The sequence below is a fragment of the Narcine bancroftii genome, chromosome 9 (assembly GCF_036971445.1).
Source record: "Narcine bancroftii isolate sNarBan1 chromosome 9, sNarBan1.hap1, whole genome shotgun sequence".
Taxonomy (NCBI): domain Eukaryota; kingdom Metazoa; phylum Chordata; class Chondrichthyes; order Torpediniformes; family Narcinidae; genus Narcine; species Narcine bancroftii.
The window spans coordinates 71,158,748-71,178,711 of NC_091477.1; the positions used below are offsets into that span (position 1 = coordinate 71,158,748).

At 40.7% G+C, this 19,964-nt stretch overlaps 1 protein-coding gene across 2 annotated transcripts in view; it reads right to left on the reverse strand.

Moving 5' to 3' along the window:
* Positions 1-19,964, reverse strand: part of LOC138742263 (AMMECR1-like protein) — a 105,889-nt gene that overhangs the window by 2,001 nt on the left and 83,924 nt on the right. For both annotated transcript variants that reach the window (XM_069896400.1, XM_069896401.1), the window contains 2 exons: positions 19,140-19,230; positions 18,427-18,523 (listed from right to left, as the gene is read on the reverse strand). In XM_069896400.1, coding sequence (XP_069752501.1) covers positions 18,427-18,523; positions 19,140-19,230 — 188 coding nt within the window. The remainder of the gene's footprint in view (positions 1-18,426; positions 18,524-19,139; positions 19,231-19,964) is intronic.

Here is a 19,964-nt window from a genome sequence, read left to right on the forward strand (position 1 = left end):
ATACATTGATGACTGCATTTCTGCTGCTTCCTGTACCTATGCAGAACAAAACTTCATTATGTTCACTGACAACTTCCACCCAACCCTTGAATTGGATGGTTTCTAACACCCCCTCTCCCCTTCTTTGACCTCTCTATCTCCATCTCAAGGAATAAACTACTCATGGACATCTATTACAAACCCATCAAGTCTCACTACTGGAAATATACCCCTTTCCATCCTGTCCCTTACAAGGATCCCATCCCTTTCTCCCAATTCCTCTGCTGCATCTGTTCCCAAGATGAAGTCTTCTTCTTCAAGATATTCCAAATGTGTTCTCCCCCTTTCCAGGACAGAATAAGGCTAGAGTCCCTCTGGTACCTACCTTCTACCCCATCAAACTCTGCATCTGACACATCATCTTCTTACAACTTCCACTAACTTCAGCACAATCCCACTAGCAGAAACGTTTTCCCCCTCCCCACTTTTAACTATTCCCAATTCCACTCCTCACTCCCCACCCATCCTTCCACTCCCAAGGCAATTCTCACCATAAATACAAAGTGCAAAACTGTTCCCAACATCTCTCTCTCCACCTCCATCCAAGGCCATAAACAGAGCTTCCAGGTGAGGCAGAACTTTACATGCACATCATCCAAACTAATCTATTGTGTTTGGTTGACCCAGTGTGGCCTTTCCATTGGTTAGGCAAAACATAGAATATATGACCACTTTGCCAAATATCTACACTTCGTTTCTAGGTCCAAGCTTGAACTTTTTGTGGTCGACCATTTCACTTTCCCCAACTATTTCTAAACAGATAGGTTTGTGCCTTGGCTTCATCAGGATGAGACCAAATATAGTCTTGAGAAACAACACATCTTAATCCTATTGAACAGTCTCAAGCCTAATGGCATAAACATTGATTTGACCAATTTTAGGTAACCTCCACTGTTTCCATTTCTTCTTTATCTACACCTGTACTTTTCTCTCTCCAACTCCCCCAAACCTCCCTCGTGGTCTCTCCCTCTACCTGTCTTTGCACATTTCCCACCTTATGTCCTATACCTTATCACCAAGGCCCCTCCCCTGACTTCCCTCTGCCACACACAAATAATCAGCCCCTTTCTAGTCTCGATAAAGGGACTATGTTTTGTTTAAATTATTTCTCACACTGTGAACCATATCAACCAAAATATGTACAAACGTTTCTCATTAAATATACACAGTGGCATTTTCCCCCTTTTTACCCCCCTTCCCTCCCTCCCCAGCCCCCTCCAAAACCAATAAATATTCAACATATACAATACAATGAAACCATAAAACAATGTGTTCACACAAGGGAAAAACAAACAAGAAAAATGTGTCATCCACTTTTACACACTGAATCAAGTCATTTTGTCTTCTTATCATTTTAGGGGGTGGAGGTCCAAGCAAGCCCTCTCTGTTATATTCCATGTATGGTTCCCAAATTTGTTCAAATAATGTGACTTTATTTTTTTTAATTATGTTATTTTTTCCAATGGAATACATTTATTCATTTCCATGTACCATTACTGTATTCTCAGGCTCTCTTCCATTTTCCAAATTGACATTATACATTATTTTGCTACTGCTAAGGCGATCATAATGAATCTTTTTTGCGCTTTATCCAATTTTGAGGCCTAATTCTTTACTTCTTAAGTTACTTTAAAGAAAGATCTCTGAATTTTTTGGTATGTTGTTTTTTGTGATTTTATTTAATATCTGATTTAGTTTTTCCCAAAATGTATTCATTTTTGTACATGCCCAAATTGCATGTATTGTTGTACCCATTTCATTTTTCCAGTGAAAACACCTATCAGATATTGTTGGATCCCATTCTTTTAATTTTTGAGGAGTGATATATAACCTGTGTAACCAATTATACTGTATCATGCGTAACCTTGTGTTTATTGTATTCTTCATAGTTCCAGAATATAACTTTTCCCATGTTTCATTCTTTATCTTTATATTTAAGTCCTTTTCCCACTTTTGTTTGGTTTATAGCTTATTTCATCATTTTCCTTACCTTGCAGCTTAATGTATATATTTGTTATAAATCTTTTAATTATCATTGTACCTGTAATCATATATTCAAAGCTGCTTCCTTCTGGTAATCTAAATCTGTTTCCCAATTTATCCTTTAAATAAGCTTTCAGTTGATGGTATGCAAATATTGTACTGTGAGTTATTCCATATTTGTCCTTCAACTGTTCAAATGTTAATAAATTATTTCCTAAAAAACAATTTTCTATTCTCTTGATTCCTTTTCTCTCCCATTCTCTAAAGGAAAGTTTATCTATTGTAAAAGGGATTAGTGAATTTTGCATCAATAACAATTTTGGTATTTGGTAATTCATTTTTTCCTTTCTACGTGAATCTTCTTCCATATATTAAGTAAATGATGCAATACTGGTGAGCTATTATATTGCATCAGCTTTTCATCCCACTTATACAGTATATGTTCTGGTACCTTCTCTCCTATTTAGTCCAATCTGGTTTTTCTCTCATCTGGTAAAAATCTGATAAATGCCTTAATTGTGCGGCTCTATAATAATTTCTGAAGTTTAGTAACTGCAAACCACCTTGGTTATACCTCTCTGTTAATTTATCTAGCACTACCCTCGGTTTCCCCTCTTTACACAAGAATTTCCTTATTATTCTCAACAAAGAATCTCTCTGTTAAAGGAATTGGTAAAGTTTGAAATAAGTATTGCATCCCATAGTATAAATTTATCTTTAACCGATTCTGTGTTTATTTCAAAATATGTTTTAATTTGGCATTCAATAAACTCTCTAAATTCTTGCCTTTTAAGTAGCATGGGGTTTAACCTCCATCTATATGTTCTTGGTGGGATGTCCTCCAGTTCTATTGCTAATAACAGGGGTGAATGATCTGAAAGTAGTTTCGCTTTATACTCAGTTTTCCTGACTCTCCCTTGAATATGGGAGAGTCATTAGCAGTAATTCTTTCCAATGTTCTAAGTCTTCCTGTAATTTCTTTATTAGTGGCTGATAACCAGTTGATTAGTGGCTGATAATTTACAAGTGGCTTAAGTTATTGTCTGACCTGATCCCTAGGTATCGGATTGCTTGTGCTTGCCATTTAAATGGTGATTCTTCTTTAAATTCTAAATAATCCGCATTACTCATTGGCATCACTTCAGTTTTATTTGCGTTGACCTTATACCCCGATATTTCTCCATATTCCTTCAATTTCTTATGTAATTCTTTTATTGATATCTTTGGTTCTGTTAGGTATACTATGATGTCATCTGCAAATAAACTGATTTTATACTCCTCCTCCTTTATTTTTATCTCTTTTATTTTAAAAAAATCCAGAGGATTTGAAAAAATATGGTTTTAGTAATTTGGATTCTTGTTTTAGATGTGGTGTATGTACTGAAACTTTTTTACATGCTGTTTGGTCTTGTGTGCATGTACAATCATTCTGGAAAAAATTGTTAATTTTGGAAAAATTATATCATTTTAAGTTACCGTTAGATCCATCTATTTTTTTTTAATGGGTTTTATGATTCCTTTAAAGGGATTAGGGTTGGATAAATTTCAAATTGCATTTATATATTTAGCATTATCTGTAGCTCAAAAATGTGTAGCAAGTACATGGAAAGATAATACAGTGATTAATATAATGCGATGGCATAATGAATTGAAAGCTTGTATTGTTATGGAAAAAATTACATATAATCTGCATGACAATTATTTTTTTTGTTAACAAGTGGTTACCATATTTGGAATATATGCATTTAGATATATTTTGATTTATTATATACTTTTAGTTTCTGTTTATATATTTTTAGCTCACCTTAATTCCTTAAAGTTTTCATTAATCTCTATTGGGTTATATGTGATTTGTTTGTCCTTTTTCCTTGATGCCAATACAATTCTTTTAGCTTGTTCTGTTTTAAGTTGCCAGGCCAATATTTTATGTGTTTTTTCTTCAAATTCGTAATACTTTTGCTTTGTTTTCATTCTGTTCTTCTCCACCTTGTACGTTTGTAATGTTTCGTATTTTATTTTTTTGTCTGCCAATTCTCTCTTTTTCTTTATATCGTCCCTTTTCACTAGTTCCTTTCCTGTACTTGCTATCTCCTTTTCCAGTTGCTCTATTTCCTGCTTGTATTCCTTTTTCATCTTAGTTACATAACTTATTATCTGTCCTCTAATGAAAGCTTTCATTGCATCCCATAGTATAAATTTATCTTTAACCGATTCTGTGTTTATTTCAAAATATGTTTTAATTTGGCATTCAATAAACTCTCTAAATTCTTGCCTTTTAAGTAGCATGGGGTTTAACCTCCATCTATATGTTCTTGGTGGGATGTCCTCCAGTTCTATTGCTAATAACAGGGGTGAATGATCTGAAAGTAGTTTCGCTTTATACTCAGTTTTCCTGACTCTCCCTTGAATATGGGCCGACAACAAAAACATATCAATCCTTGCGTATGTTTTATGCCAACTCGAGTAATATGAATATTCCTTCTCTTTTGGGTGCTGTCTCCTCCTTATATCCACAAGTTTCAGTTCCTGCATAGATTTAACCATAAATTTGGCTACTTTATTCCTTTTGCTTGCCTTTTGTACAGTTTTATCCAACATTGGATCCAAATTAAGGTTAAAATCCCCTCCTATCAATATATTTCCTTGTGTATCTGCAATCCTCAAAAAATATATCTTCCATAAACTTTTGATCCTCATCGTTAAGTTCATATATATATTGAGCAAATTCCAAAATTCTGAGTATATCTGACAGTTTATCATTACATACCTCCCTGCTGGATCTGTTATTTCCTCCTCTATCTTGATTGGTACATTTTTGTTAACTAGTATGACAATGAGATAGACAACAGACTCGCCAAGGCAAATAGCGCCTTTGGAAGACTACACAAAAGAGTCTGGAAAAACAACCAACTGAAAAACCTCACAAAGATAAGCGTATACAGAGCCGTTGTCATACCCACACTCCTGTTCGGCTCCGAATCATGGGTCCTCTACCGGCACCACCTACGGCTCCTAGAACGCTTCCACCAGCGTTGTCTCCGCTCCATCCTCAACATCCATTGGAGCGCTCACACCCCTAACGTCGAGGTACTCGAGATGGCAGAGGTCGACAGCATCGAGTCCACGCTGCTGAAGATCCAGCTGCGCTGGATGGGTCACGTCTCCAGAATGGAGGACCATCGCCTTCCCAAGATCGTATTATATGGCGAGCTCTCCACTGGCCACCATGACAGAGGTGCACCAAAGAAAAGGTACAAGGACTGCCTAAAGAAATCTCTTGGTGCCTGCCACATTGACCACCGCCAGTGGGCTGATAACGCCTCAAACCGTGCATCTTGGCGCCTCACAGTTTGGCGGGCAGCAGCCTCCTTTGAAGAAGACCGCAGAGCCCACCTCACTGACAAAAGGCAAAGGAGGAAAAACCCAACACCCAACCCCAACCAACCAATTTTCCCTTGCAACCGCTGCAATCGTGTCTGCCTGTCCCGCATCGGACTGGTCAGCCACAAACGAGCCTGCAGCTGACGTGGACTTTTTACCCCCTCCATAAATCTTCGTCCGCGAAGCCAAGCCAAAGATGTCTACACCTCTAGTTTTTGAATTACATGATGCTGCAGCTATGTATCCTACCCAGTCTCTCTTTAATCTGTTATGTTCCACTTCAGTTAGATGCGTTTCCTGCACAAATGCTATATCTAGTTTTTCTTTTTCCAGTAAATTTAGTAGCCTCTTCCTTTTAATTTGGTTATGTATTCCATTAATGTTTATAGTCATATAGTTCAACGTGGCCATTTTATATCTTGTTTACACCTCTTTTCCGCCTCCTCGCCACCTCCATCCCCCTTTTTCCCATTTTTGTCTTTTAAATTTCCCTTTTTAACCTCAATGTATGACAACACATTTAAATCATGAAATACTCCGACAATCCCTACACCGAATGATAAAGGGACCATGCTGACTGACCATTCTACCCACATATACTGCCTGACCCACTGTTTCCTCCAGTAGCTCATTGTTTGCTCAAGGTTGCACCATCTGTATTCTTTGTTTCGCTGTTCAATTCCATTATTCTTTTCAGGTATTCTGTTATAACATCCAACATTATAGGTTCTGTTATTTACTAAATCCACACATCGGCTAGTGTTGAGGAGAAAATGCTGATAACTGCTTTTTTTTTTTACACCTTCTGTACTTTCTCCTTCCAGAGATGAGGGAGAGGTACTCAGGAGGAAGCTGAATCACCCATCAGTTCCTGAAGGAGACTTCATTATTTACACCTGGAAGCCGCTGAAACCTCCTCCAATTCACAGGGCTCACACCAACTATGAGTCAAGATAAAGACATCTATTCCAAGTATTTCCACAATACAGCATGACATTCTGTAATCTATTACAATGAGCAACTGGTATAGACATGATTGCTCTCCAAGGGGCCAACACAAACACATGGTCTCCTTCTGTTCTATGTGTGAAAGTCAAGAACGTTACATAATCTATGTTAATTTGCTTGTAGATTCAAATGTTCACCCATTATCAAATAACCATTCCCCACTCCTGTTCCAACATGATTTCCACATGCCACAAATTAATGCTTGTGAAGATGAAAGTCATTCTTAAAGAGTCACAGTCATAGTTATCGTGCCACAGAGATACAAACCTCAAACAAGTTTTTCCAGCACAACCAAGTTGTCCCTGAGCTAATCCCATTTGCCTTATCCCTCAAAACTTTTTCTATCCATGTACCTACATACACTTTGCTGAAGGAACTCAGCAGGTCTAGCATCATCAATGGGAGGAAAAGAATGGTCGACATTTTGGGCCAGAGCCCTCCATCAGGGCCATCAGAATCAGGTCCCGGTGAAGGACTGCAGCCAGAAATGTTGACCATCCTTTTTCTCCCATTGATGCTGCTCAACACACTGAGTTCCTCCAGTAGAGTGTGTGTAGCTTCAGATTCCAGCATCTGTAGTCTCCAGGGTGTATTCATGTACCAAAATGTCTTAAATGTTGTAATCGTACTCACTTCTACCGCTTCTGCAGTTCCTTCCAAATACTCACCACCCTTTGTATGGAAAATGTCTAACAGATCCCCATTAAATTTTTCCCTTTCATCTTAAATTTAAGACCATTCACAATATCTATGCCCCTCATGACTTTATAAACCTGTACAAGGTTGCCTCTCAGGCTTCGATGCTTCAGGGAGGAAAGTCCCAGCCTATCCACCCTCTCCTTATTACAAGCCCTCAAATCCCATCATGAATCTTCTCTGCACCTTTTCCAGCTTCATTAGATCCTTCCTACAGCTGGGTGACCTAAATTGCGCACAATCTCCACAAGTACAATCTCACCACCAGCGTGTGCAGTGGCAACATGGCATCCAACTCTTTTACTTGATGCCCTGACAGTGTCAGGTTGCCAAATGCCACCCTGCTTACCTGTGCCACCACTTGCAGTGAACTATGTACCTGTACCTCTTGGTCTTTCTGTTCTAAAGTACTCTCCAGGGCCCTACCATTTATGATGCAAGTCCTGCTCTGGTTTAACTTTACAAAGTGTAATATCTTGCATTTGTCAGAGTTAAATCTTGACACTTTTCCAGATGATTTCAAGTAAAGAAAAAGGCATACATCTGAAATGCTGATTATACCTTTCCTCTTTTCATATGTTGCCAGACTGGGAATTTTGGAGTTGGCCGCTTTTATTTTACTCAGTTGGTTTTGCCTCTCATTTCTGCTTTTTCCCTCCCTTTTCACTGGAGAAGAAGAACACCTGTTCCTCACCATTTGTCCATCCTCTGGCCAATTGCCTTGGGTGACCAACTTCCCAAATATTTTCTTGTTTGTTATTGGGACAAGATGATACATGGAGCATGTTCAAATGCTGATACAGCTAAACAGAGATCATGATTCATAGTCGATCGCTTTGTTTAGTGAATAAAGAAAAGTTTGTGGCACTAAGGTGGTTGGGTATTATCCAAGGAGGTAAACGGTCAGTCAACTTTTCAGGTCAGGATCCTTTCTCGAGAAAATGTCCCACCCCACAATGCTGACTGGCCATTTTTTCCTAACTCCCAAGTCCTTCCAGCTTCTCCTTGTTTATTCTACTTCATTCCCTGGAGCGTAGAAGAATGAGGGAGATTTGATAGAGGTATACAAAATTATGATGGTTAAGAGATACAGTAAATGCAAATAAGCTTTTTCCACTGAGGTTAGGAGAGATAAAAACTAGAGGACATGGGTAAAGGATGAAAGAGGTAAAGTTTAAAGGGAACCTAAGGGGGAACTTCTTCATGCAGGGAGAAGTGGAAGTGAGCTGCCAGCTGAATTGGTAAGTGCAGGCATTTCAGAAAAATTTGGACAGGTCAAGGATAAGGCTGATACAGCACTGAATAAAGCACTTGCATTAATATGGCAAAATCCACAATGTGAGGAGACGTTGAAACACCCATCAACTTGATTGTAATTGTGTAATGTAGGAAACTGTAATATCACTGTGACCCAAAAACAACAAAGAGTTAAAGGACCAGATGGCATTGCTTGAAGGGGTGTTATTTTATAGTAAAATCCCCATTATCCGACACCCACGGGGATCACAGGTGCCAAAGTGCAAATTTTCCATCGACAGCCTCACTCTTACAATGCCTAATACACCCTCTTTTCAGAGTCGTTGTCATACCCACACTCCTGTTCGGCTCCGAATCATGGGTCCTCTACCAGCATCACCTACGGCTCCTAGAACGCTTCCACCAGCGTTGTCTCCGCTCCATCCTCAACATTCATCGGAGCGACTTCATCACCAACATCGAAGTACTCGAGATGGCAGAGGCCGACCATCGAATCCACGCTGCTGAAGATCCAACTGTGCTGGGTAGGTCACGTCTCCAGAATGGAGGACCATCGCCTTCCCAAGATCGTGTTATATGGCGAGCTCTCCACTGGCCACCGAGACAGAGGTGCACCAAAGAGGTACAAGGACTGCCTAAAGAAATCTCTTGATGCATGTTGGAAAGTGTTCTGAGGGATGGTATTTACAAATATTTGGAGGTACAGGGATTGATAGGGAGTAATCAGCATGGTTTTGTCAGTGATAGATCATGCTTGACAAATCTGATTGAGTTTTTCGAAGGGGTTACAAAAAAGGTTGATGAAGGGAAAGCTGTTGGATATTGTCTATTTAGACTTTAGTAAAGCTTTTGACAAAGTTCCCCACAAGAGGTTAGGAAAAAAGGTGGAGGCATTAGGTATAAATAAGGAGGTAGTGAAATGGATTCTGAAATGGTTGGATGAGAGGTGTCAGAGAGTAGTGGTAGAAAATTGTTTGTCCAATTGGAGGCCGGTGACTAGTGGAGTTCCTCAGGGATCGGTCCTGGGTCCACTATTGTTTGTTATATATATTAACGATCTAGAAGTAGGGGTGGAGAGTTGGGTAAGCAAGTTTGTGGATGATACAAAGATTGCTGGTGTTGTGGACAGTGAGGAAGATTACTGTAGATTAAAAGGTGATTTAGGAAGGCTGGAGGTGTGGGCTGAGAATTGGCTGATGGAATTTAATACAGATAAATGTGAGGTGTTACACTTTGGAAAGGCAAATCAAAATAGATCATATGCATTAAATGGTAGGCTAGAGATGTGCAGATACCTGATACTCAGGTAGATGGTGTAGATTTGGAATGTTGGCCTTCATAAATCGGAGTATTGAATTCAAGAGTAGGGAGGCTATGATGAAATTGTACAAGTTATTGGTGAGGCCAAATTTGGAGTACTGTGTACAGTTTTGATCACCAAATTATAGGAAAGATATAAACAAAATAGAGAGAGTGCAGAGAAGGTTCACGAGAATGTTGACAGGATTTCAAGGTTTGAGTTACAGGGAAAGGTTGTGCAGACTAGGGCTTTTTTCTCTGGAGTGTAGAAGATTGAGGGGGGACTTGATAGAGGTGTTTAAGATTTTAAAAGGGACAGACAGAGTAAATGCGGATAGGCTTTTTCAATTAAGAGTGGGGGAGATTCAAACTAGAGGGCATGATTTAAGGTTGAAGGGGGAGAATTATAAGGGGAACATGAGGGGAAATTTCTTTACGCAAAGGGTGGTAGGGATGTGGAATGAGCTTCCAGAAGACGTGGTTGAGGCGGGAATCATTGGTTACATTTAAGGATAGACTGGATAGTTACATGGAGAGGAAAGGACTGGAGGGGTATGGACCGGGTGCTGGTCAGTGGGACTAGGAGGGTGGGGATTTGTTACGGCATGGACTAGTAAGGCTGAACTGGCCTGTTCTATGCTGTAAGTGGTTATATGGTTATATGCCACATTGACCACCGCCAGTGGGCTGATATCGCCTCCAACCGTGCATCTTGGCGCCTCACAGTTCGGCGGGCAGCAACCTCCTATGAAGAAGACCGTAGAGCCCACCTCACTGACAAAAGACAAAGGAGGAAAAACCCAACACCCAACCCCATCGGACTTGTCAGCCACAAACAAGCCTGCAGCTGACGTGGACTTTACCCCTCCATAAATCTTCGTCCGCGAAGCCAAGCCAAAGAATGAATATACCATTTAAAAGACAAAATGTATTTGAAAAATAAAATCAGTATTGTCATCTTTAATTTTGTGAAGTTCACTTTAATCATATAATTCCCATAACTTACAAAATTTAAATTCAAACCCAGTCGCTGGTGCTGTTGTAACAACACTGATTTACCACAGCTCACAAACAACTAAAGAATGCACTCGCTCGTTTCTTTCTGCACACCATGAAGTCGACTTTCTTTATTATTCACTCGACACAACATTGCATTCTTTAACTTCCCAAACCCCACCCAGCTAAACACCTCTGATCTTCTCATTAGCTCACTGCCGCACAGGTGATCCTGATCCTCACTCTCTTCCTCCTGTGTCTGATATTCATCACTCATATACTGACGCTTAACGCATCCACACATGCGTGCTAACAGCCCTGCGCATCGCTTACGTCATCAGCAGCGGCCAACACCGCATCTGACGAAGGTAAGTATGCGACCGCAACACTGTAGGTGTTGTGCTAATTGCTGCATTAACCATGCTGCCATCATAATTAACTCCATTTCCTATGTTCACAGATAAAGCCTTACTAATATACTTAATATGGTACTAATAAAGATATACTCTTAATAGGCAGAGTCGCCACAGCGGCATCGGCCGGCTCATCATCCTGATGTCCCGGTCAGACCCTTGGCACAACCCAACTCATCCCCAGGCAAGTGTCCTGGTCAGACCCTCGGTGCACCTTCCTTTTAAATTTGAATCCCAGTTGAGAGTGCTGTAACCGTGTTGCGCTAACCATATCACCATCATAATTAACTCCCCTTCCTCAAGTTTACAGATAAAACCTTACTAACATACTTAATAATATACTAATTAAGATAAAGACTCTGACTACGCAGGGATAGAGACACACTTTGGGAGAGTCGCCCAGCGGCACGCAGCATTGACCAGCTCTCCATCCTGGGCACCATAATTTTATTCAAACACAACTTTATTGAAACTTTATTCAAACGGCTGCTGTGGGTGGGGCACGGGTGGGGTGCTCCACTGGATGAATGTTTGCTCCCAAGGGGTTGTGTGTTGCTTCAGAGAACATTTACTTTTTACAATTTTAAACTTTTACTTAAAACTTTATTTCTTTGAATCTATTTATTTATTTCCTTGGTTTTTTTTTGCTGATTGTTTGAGATTCCAGTTAATTGAGTGCCTGTATAATGGGGATTTTACTGAATTACTATAGAAGTTTTTTTTAAACCATGGTCTTATTTTAACCTTTCATTTGAAAGTGAATACTTTGGGAATTAGAGGCAAATGTAGGATGGTTTAATTGAGTCCAACACTCTTCATGGATGGAATGAGTATGGAGGGATGTGGTCTGGGTGCAGGTCAGGGCGACTAGGCAGAATAGTTCAGTAAAGACTAGAAGGGCCAAAAGTCCCGTTTCTGTGCTGGAGAGTTCAAGGGTTGTATTCCAGCTCTGTAGTTCATGCATTTCCTTGCTTGATATCCCTCACAAACACAATTGTCTGAAGATCTTTTGCCAACACCACGAACAATCGCAATATACTTCATTATAAGTCTTCAACAGCCAGAGAAAGGCAACCTTCTTATACTTGCTGAAGAATGCGCCACTCATTTGAATCACCCTACACTTACCTCTAATTCCCAAAGCATTCACTTTGGCTCATTGATGGTATTCACAGCTCAGGGTCAGGAGTCGCATGTTTAAGTGTGCCCTATGGAAGTTCTCCATATTGCTCCCTTCATTCAAATGAGACATTAAAATAAGACACCATCTGATCCTGGTAAAAGCTTCCAGATTAATATTAAAATAGAACTGATTGCTTACTCCATCAAGCAATACTATCTGGTCCTTTATCTCTTTGTTGGTTTGGGTCATAGCGATATTACAGTTCTCTACATTACACAATTACAATCTGTTGGTGGTTGATGTGTGTTTCAGTGTGTCCTAAGACTATGAATTTTGCCATATAAATGCAAGCATGTAGCAGCCCGTGGTCCACTCCGCAGCTGACACAACAAACAGTCATCGAACATGACAATTGAGCAGACAGCACGCGGGATGAGATGCCCGCTCCCATAGGCTGCAGGAATAGCAGTCGAATCGGCCAATCACAGCCAGCAGATCGCAAGGCGTCCAATTCAGGACAACCAATCAGCAGCTGGCCTTGTTCAAGCCAAGCCCCGGTGGTGACACAGCCAGCTGCCTATAAAAGGCAGATCTGCAGCCCAATAAAGTCACTGTCGATTACACTCCCTTGGTGTGCAAGTTTTCTAATGCAGAAGCAACCTTATCCTTGACCTGCCTGTCATGATTCCTATTTTTCCTGAATGCTTCCTGACACAGAGCAAGTTGGAATTGCTATAAAATTTTAGGATGCTACCTGTAAGGCCATTTGTACAGCTTGCAACATTATAACAACCCCAAAGCAAAGACCAGTACAGGAACTTTGTGCTGAACATAATGCAGAATTTGGAAATATATTTTCCAAACTTTATCAACCATTTTTAAGATCAAAACAGAACCATCCATTAATTATTTTGTTTGGTTTTTCACATGAGCCAGGTATACTTCTGTCTGCAACTCAGGAGAAAGTTTTGGCCTTTACCATGCTGATAGCCAGACAAGCAATTTTATTGAATGGTAAGATGACTCTTCACCGACTCATATACAGTGGTTACTTGGTGTAATGCTCTATTTAAGCTTGAAGGAAATTAGATACAATATTAAAGATAGGAAGTTTCAATTTGTAAAGATGTGGGGCCCGTTCATAGAATACTATCACGATTGGAAGACTTGAGAATTTTGAATGATCCGGAGATTCTCTGTCTGATGTCTGGAGATCGCTACCCAATCCACAATTTCCCTTCTTTTTAAAAACAAAAGTTACCTTGATGAGAAGGAGGGGGTAGATTAGATTTAGTTTTTAGGTTTTTATTTTCTTTTTATCAATTTTTATTTGGATTAATTTGGCAAATATGGGTTTCAACATGGTTATCGTAGGTTAATTCAATAACTTGTTTCTTTTGTGGATTAAAGAACTGACCAATGTAGTTCCATCCTTTTTTTGTTCTGTATATGAGATGATGTTATGTGTTTTCCTTAAAATTTTGCATGCAAGTTTATATATTAAACGCAATAAAAGGATTTACAAAGGAACATAATGCAGAATTACACCAAATTTCTTTTGCCTGCACCTGATCCCTATCCCTCTCTTCCCTGCACATTCATGGGTCATCTAATAGCCTCCTGAATGATACTTTCGTATCTGCTTCCACCTCTACTTCTGTCTGTCAATTCCAGTACCTACCAGTACAAAAAAATGCCCTGCACATCCCCTTTCAACTTTCCCACTCTCACGTGCCACACCCTTTGGTACATTTAAAACATTTTATTTTCAAAAATATTCATAGTGTGGCTATCAGCCACCGTGAGTGGAAGAAACACACTGAGTCAAGTAGTTTCAAACTAATTGATTTACTGATTCAAACTTGCACGCTTAAAAGGCCCATGCTGGACCCCGTGCTCGTGCAGGGCAGAAGTGACATCAACTTCCTGTCAGTTGTTTTTCCCCACACTGCTGGTGACAGTTTGCCTGCCGTGTGGGTGAGCCATCACATGACCCTCCCACCCCCCCCCCCCCCCCCCAGAACCGGCAATAGGAGATGCTGAAACCGTATTCCGTACACTGTCTATTGTCTATGGCTGTCTTCACCTCTTGACTGGTGGGACCACAACTGGTGCTTAATGCCCAGGTGTACTGGCTTAAGGTGGTCTATGGTAAATGTCTCTTCCCAGCCACCCAAATCCCAAACACAAGTTGCCCCATTATGACGTACCACTTTGAAGAGTTCTTCATAAGACCGCTGCAGGGGTGGTCTATGCACTCCTCGGCAGATGAGCATATACTCACTCTGCTGCAAGCCCTTGGGTATGAAAAGAAGGTCTTGCCCCATGGTGGAATGTCGGCAATGGAGCTAGTGTGCTGAGTCTCTCCTGAAGTCTGGTCAGGATCTCTACTGGTGTGTCCTCTTAGCCACAGGGTGCAGGCACAAATTTGCCAGGTACTGCGAGCAGTGCACTATAAACTAGTTCGGCTGATGATGCTGCCAGTCTTTCTTGGGGGCTGTGCGGATGCCCAGTAGCAACCAGTTGGGCTCTTGGAGGTGTGCCATCAGGGATAACTTTAGGTGCCTTGTGAAACGTTCCACCAGGCTGTTCGATTGAGGGTGCAGCTGGATTCCTAGTAGCTGCACTGCCACTGACCACAGAGCCGAGCCTGCTTTGCCATTCAATGAGATCAAGGCTGATCTGATGATAGGCTCATCTCCACCTACCTGCCTTCTCCCCATATCCATTAATTTACCTCCTATGTAAAAATGTATCCAAACTGGTCTTAAAACTATTCACTGAGATAGCTTTCCCTGCATCAATGAGCAGCGAATATTTCCTGTAGGAAAAGCAGTTCCTCCTCATCTCTGTCCTAAATCTACTGCCCTGAATCTTGAGGGTATGTCCCCAGTTCTAGTCTCCCCCACCAATGGGAACAACTTACCTACCTCTTATCTATGCCTTTCATAATTGTATACTTTTCCATATGAACCCCTCTCATTCTTCTAAATTCCAGCGAGTACGTCTCCAGATGGCTCAATCTCTTCTCATAGGCTAACCCTCTCATCACTGGAATCAACCTGGTGAACCTTCTCTGCACCGCCCCCTAAGCATATCTTTCCTCAAGTAAGGAGACCAGAACTTCACGCAGTACTCCAGATGTGGGCTCACCAGTATCTTGTACATATGCAGCATAACCTTTCTGCTCCTAAATTCAATCCCTCTTGCAATGAAGGCCAACATTCCATTGTTCTTCTTAATAGACAGCTGCACCTGCAAACCAACCTTTTCCAATTCACAAACAGGTATTCCTAAGTCCTTCTGCATGGCCACATGCTGTAATTGCTTTCTATTTAAATAATAATCTGATCTTCCATTTTTCCTTCCAAAGTGGATGACCTCACATTTACCAACATTGTACTCCATCTTCCAGACCCTTGGCCACTCATTTAACCTATTGATATATCCTCTGCACAATTAGCTTTTCTACTCCATTTAGTGTCAACAGCAAATTTAGGTACACTATCCTCTGTCCCCTATTCCAGATCATTAATGTATATCATGAACAGTTGTTGGCCCAGCACCGATCCCTATAGCACTCTGTTCACCACCAATTGCCAATGCTTGGAAGCTATCAGTAAGAATAATGAGACATCTGGATTGAAATTGTTCCATCAGACAGACACTGTATGGATTCAGGAAGAGAAGGTAATGTTTAACTAATTCACTGGAGTTCTTTGAAAATATAATGAGCACAGTGGATAGAGAATTAATAGATGTGGTATAACGTACTTAAATTTCTGGAAGGCATTCGATAAGGTGCTGTATAAAAGACTCCTGCACAAAATAAGGATACACAGTTTTGGGAGTAATGGATTAGTGTGGATAGAGGATTGGTTACCCAATAGATTTTGAATTTGGTGTTTCTTTGGTTGACACTGGTGAGTGGGCATCTGCAGGGACCAGTGCTGGGCCCACAACTCTTAACAATACAAGTGATTTGAAGGAGGAGACTAAGTATAACATTTTTAAAAGTTTGCTGATGAAAGGAAAAGCAAACTATGTAGAAGACACAGAGAGATATAAATGGGTTAAGTGAAAAGGCAAGGCTTTGGCAAATGGAGTACAATGTTGGTAAAATAAAAACATAATGGTGTAGAAACTCAGCAGGTCAAACAACGTCCTTTATATATAGCAACAGTGAAAATACATACCAACGTTTCAGGCTTGAACCCTTCATCAAGGTATGGAAAAATGTTGGCAGGCACCCAAACAAAAGAGTGGGGTGGGTGGGTTACAAAGGCAGGAGGTAATAGGTGGAGAAGGGATGGAGGGGACAAGAAGAGCAAGGAGAGGGAGGATGGTTAAGTCAGTAGAGAAGGATGGGGAGGAAAGCTGGAAGGGGGAAGGAGAGAGAGAGAGGGAAGAGGAGATCAGGTTAGCAGAAACTGTAAAAATTGATGTCCAGGCGGAAAATCAGATGTGTTCCTCCAATGTGTGGGCGGTCTTGGTAGGATAGTGCATAAGGCCATAGACAGACATATGAGTGCGGGAGTGTGGCACAGAACTGAAGTGGTTGGCTACAGGTCCCTGTCACTGGTGCGGATGGAGTGAAGGTGCTCAGCGAAGCAATCTCCTAATCTGCACCCAGTCTCTCTGATGTAGAGAAGCCACACAGGAGGACCGGATGCAGTAAATCAGTCTTGCGGATACACGTGAAATGTTGTTTCACTTGAAAGGCCTGTTTTGGGCCCCGGACTGTGGTGAAGGAGGAGGTGTGGGCACAAGTGTGCCACTTCCTGTGATCACAGGGGAAGGTGCCGGGGGAACAATTGGTGGAGAGGGATGAGTTTACGAGGGAGTCACAGAGGGAGCAGTTCCAATGGAAGGCGGAGAGGGAAAGATGAGTCTGTAGTGGGATCATATTGTATTTACATTTCGGTTATGTATTTTTACCTTTGCTTTATAAAGGACACTGTTTGACCTGCTGAGTTTCTCCAGCTTTGTGTTTTTACTTTAACCATTGTGTCTACAGATTTTCATGTTTTACTTACAACATTGGTAAATGTGAGATCATCCACTTGGTTAAACAAAAATAGTAAATCACTCTATTAGTTAACTGGAAAAATTGTAACCTGGTGTTGTGCAGAGACGTGGGAATGCCTGCACGCACATTTCTAAAATGTGAGGTTACAGGTGCAACAAGCATTTATTGCAAGAGGGGTTAAAATTAGGAGCAGGGAGGTTCTGCTGTAATTGTACAAGGTCCTGGCGAGGCCACACCTGGAGTAACGCGTGCAGTTCTGGTCTCCTTTCTTGAGGAAGGATAGACTGGCTTTGGAAGTTCATCGTCAATTTCAAAATGAGGGGTTTACCCTATGAGGAGTGATTCATTAGCCTGGAATTATATGCACTGGAATTTAGAAGGATGAGGGGAGATCTTATAGAGATACACAAGGATCTTGTATATAAAATTATGAAAGTGACAAGAGAAGCAGGGCACTGTTTCTACTCACAAGTGAAACTAGAACTCGGGGACAAAGCCTCAAGTTTCAGGGAAGAGATGCGAGGATATACTTCTCCCAGGGAATAGTGAATCTGTGGAATTCTCTGCCCAATGAAGCAGTAGAAGCTGCCTCATTAATTATAGTTAAGATACAGAGAGACAGACTTTTGCATAGTTGGGGAATTAAGGGTTCATGGGCGGGGGGGGGGGGGGGGGGGAGAAGGAAGTCCACGGCCAGATCAGTCATGATCTTATTAAATGGCAGAGATAGCTGACTTCTCCTCCTCTTTCTATGACTTGAGGTCTAAGTAGCCCTGAAAATTAATGTACTATTTATATCAGCAGCACAATGCTCGACGATATTTAGAAATGTCAAATCTATGTATCACAGCTGCCTTTATCATCTTGTGTTTTGCCTAAAGCTTCTGCTTTTCTGCATGATCCAACAGTGCTTAAACTTGGTGTGTCATTTAGAAAAGCAAAATACTGTACTCACTGCAAAATGAAATAAAAAGAGAAAATGCTGGACATGCTCAAAGAGTCAAATCATTTCAGAAGAGAGAGCCAAAAGGGTTCAAGACATTGTCACAAAATAATTTTCTTTTCAAGAACTGGTGATGCCTTTGACTGTACAGGTAGATGTCACGCCTTCTTCCAACCTTTCGACGAGAGTTTGGACAGCTAACATTTTATTAGATCCAATCAATTCATACAGTTTCAGAGATAATATTACTGTTAGTCACCTGGTGAGTTTGATTGCTTTTCTAAAATCATTTGAGATGGGAGCTTTGTAACCTCCTTTACGCAGAAGAGAGTCTATCGTCTGAATATGGTCCCAGTCTGCAACACAAACAGAAGTAATATTTGAGCCACAGCCTTGCCTTGGTGCCAGTTAACACCCATGGTTTGGCTATACCAGTTCTCTGGGAAATAGCCCTGATAAGGTCCAAAGATGTGACAATCACCAGGTTAAGAATGGGAAAGTAATTTTAAAAAGAAAAATAACAGGGTGCAAAGCTGCTTCAAATACATTCCATGCAATTAAATTTACTCAAGGTAAGCACCACAAACTATTAAATAATACATCAAGGAAGATTTTTGATCAAATGACAAGAAATCTGAAACAAAATCAGAAAAGGAAGGGAACACCCAGTGGGTCATCCAGTATCTCTGGAAAGAAAAGCAGGGTTTATGCTTCAGGATGGCCCTTAACAAGACATGTTCATCGATTCTAAGGGACTTTCCAGGGATGCACCCTCTTCTGCTGAGAGTTTCCTGCACTTTCAGAGAAAGAAAAAGTTGCCTTTTTTTTTTAAATAAAGAAATAAATCTGTTTGCAGTACGAAAACCTTTACACAGCTGGAACTGACCACTTGACCCACATCCTTTGTCACCTGACCCCCCTGAAACAATAGGCCTGACAAGAACAGATTGATAAGCTGTTGTTCACACCTACCCTGCTCCTTGGCCACTTCCGGCAGGTACGTTGCTGTGCGTTTTGCCCCCTTCTCATTCACAAACTCTATTCGAATCCCATGTACTCCCACCTAAACACAGATTGGTCTTTATTACGATAAAGATAAAAACATTTTAATCCAGCATACTACTACTCACAATGCAAATATAGTCCCATTGTCCATTTCAGCCAGAAGCCAATCGTACCTCTGACAAAACACCTCAGAGAACGGATTGAATGGACTCTAGGTGGGTTCTGTGATAGTTCACATTGAATGGAACCTGCCTATTCCCAAATATCTTCAAGTGCGTCATTAGTTTGATGACCTCAACTAAAAATACAATTGGTCTCAACCAAAGAGTTTGAGACACATTTACATTTAAACCCTTAGATCCTATTATATTTTAGATGACTATTTGTTGAACCAATAAATCCTGATGATTGGTGCCCAGAATGAAACTTAGTTCTCACACTGAGGTTCGACAAAGGTTTTCAGTGAGTACAAGCTCCTTATGTTTGATTAACTGATATCCCAGTCGCTTTTCTGTTTACTGTTGATGCCTCTCCACTGTCTTTAGAGATTTGTGTAGACACTTAATTGAATGCCAATCTGCACTTCCTAATCACTCATGTTATATTCTGGTTGGTCTTTCTTAGCTTCAGAGCAAACAACCTCACTTCATTAAGCTACATTCACCATCAAAATGCCCATTTTGTCATGTTGCAGGCTAACTTAAGAGTATAATTGTAAATTTTGACTGGGATCATTTATAATTTAACAGCTATTCATTCAATGACTTTTGACCACCTGAATCTATTTAAACC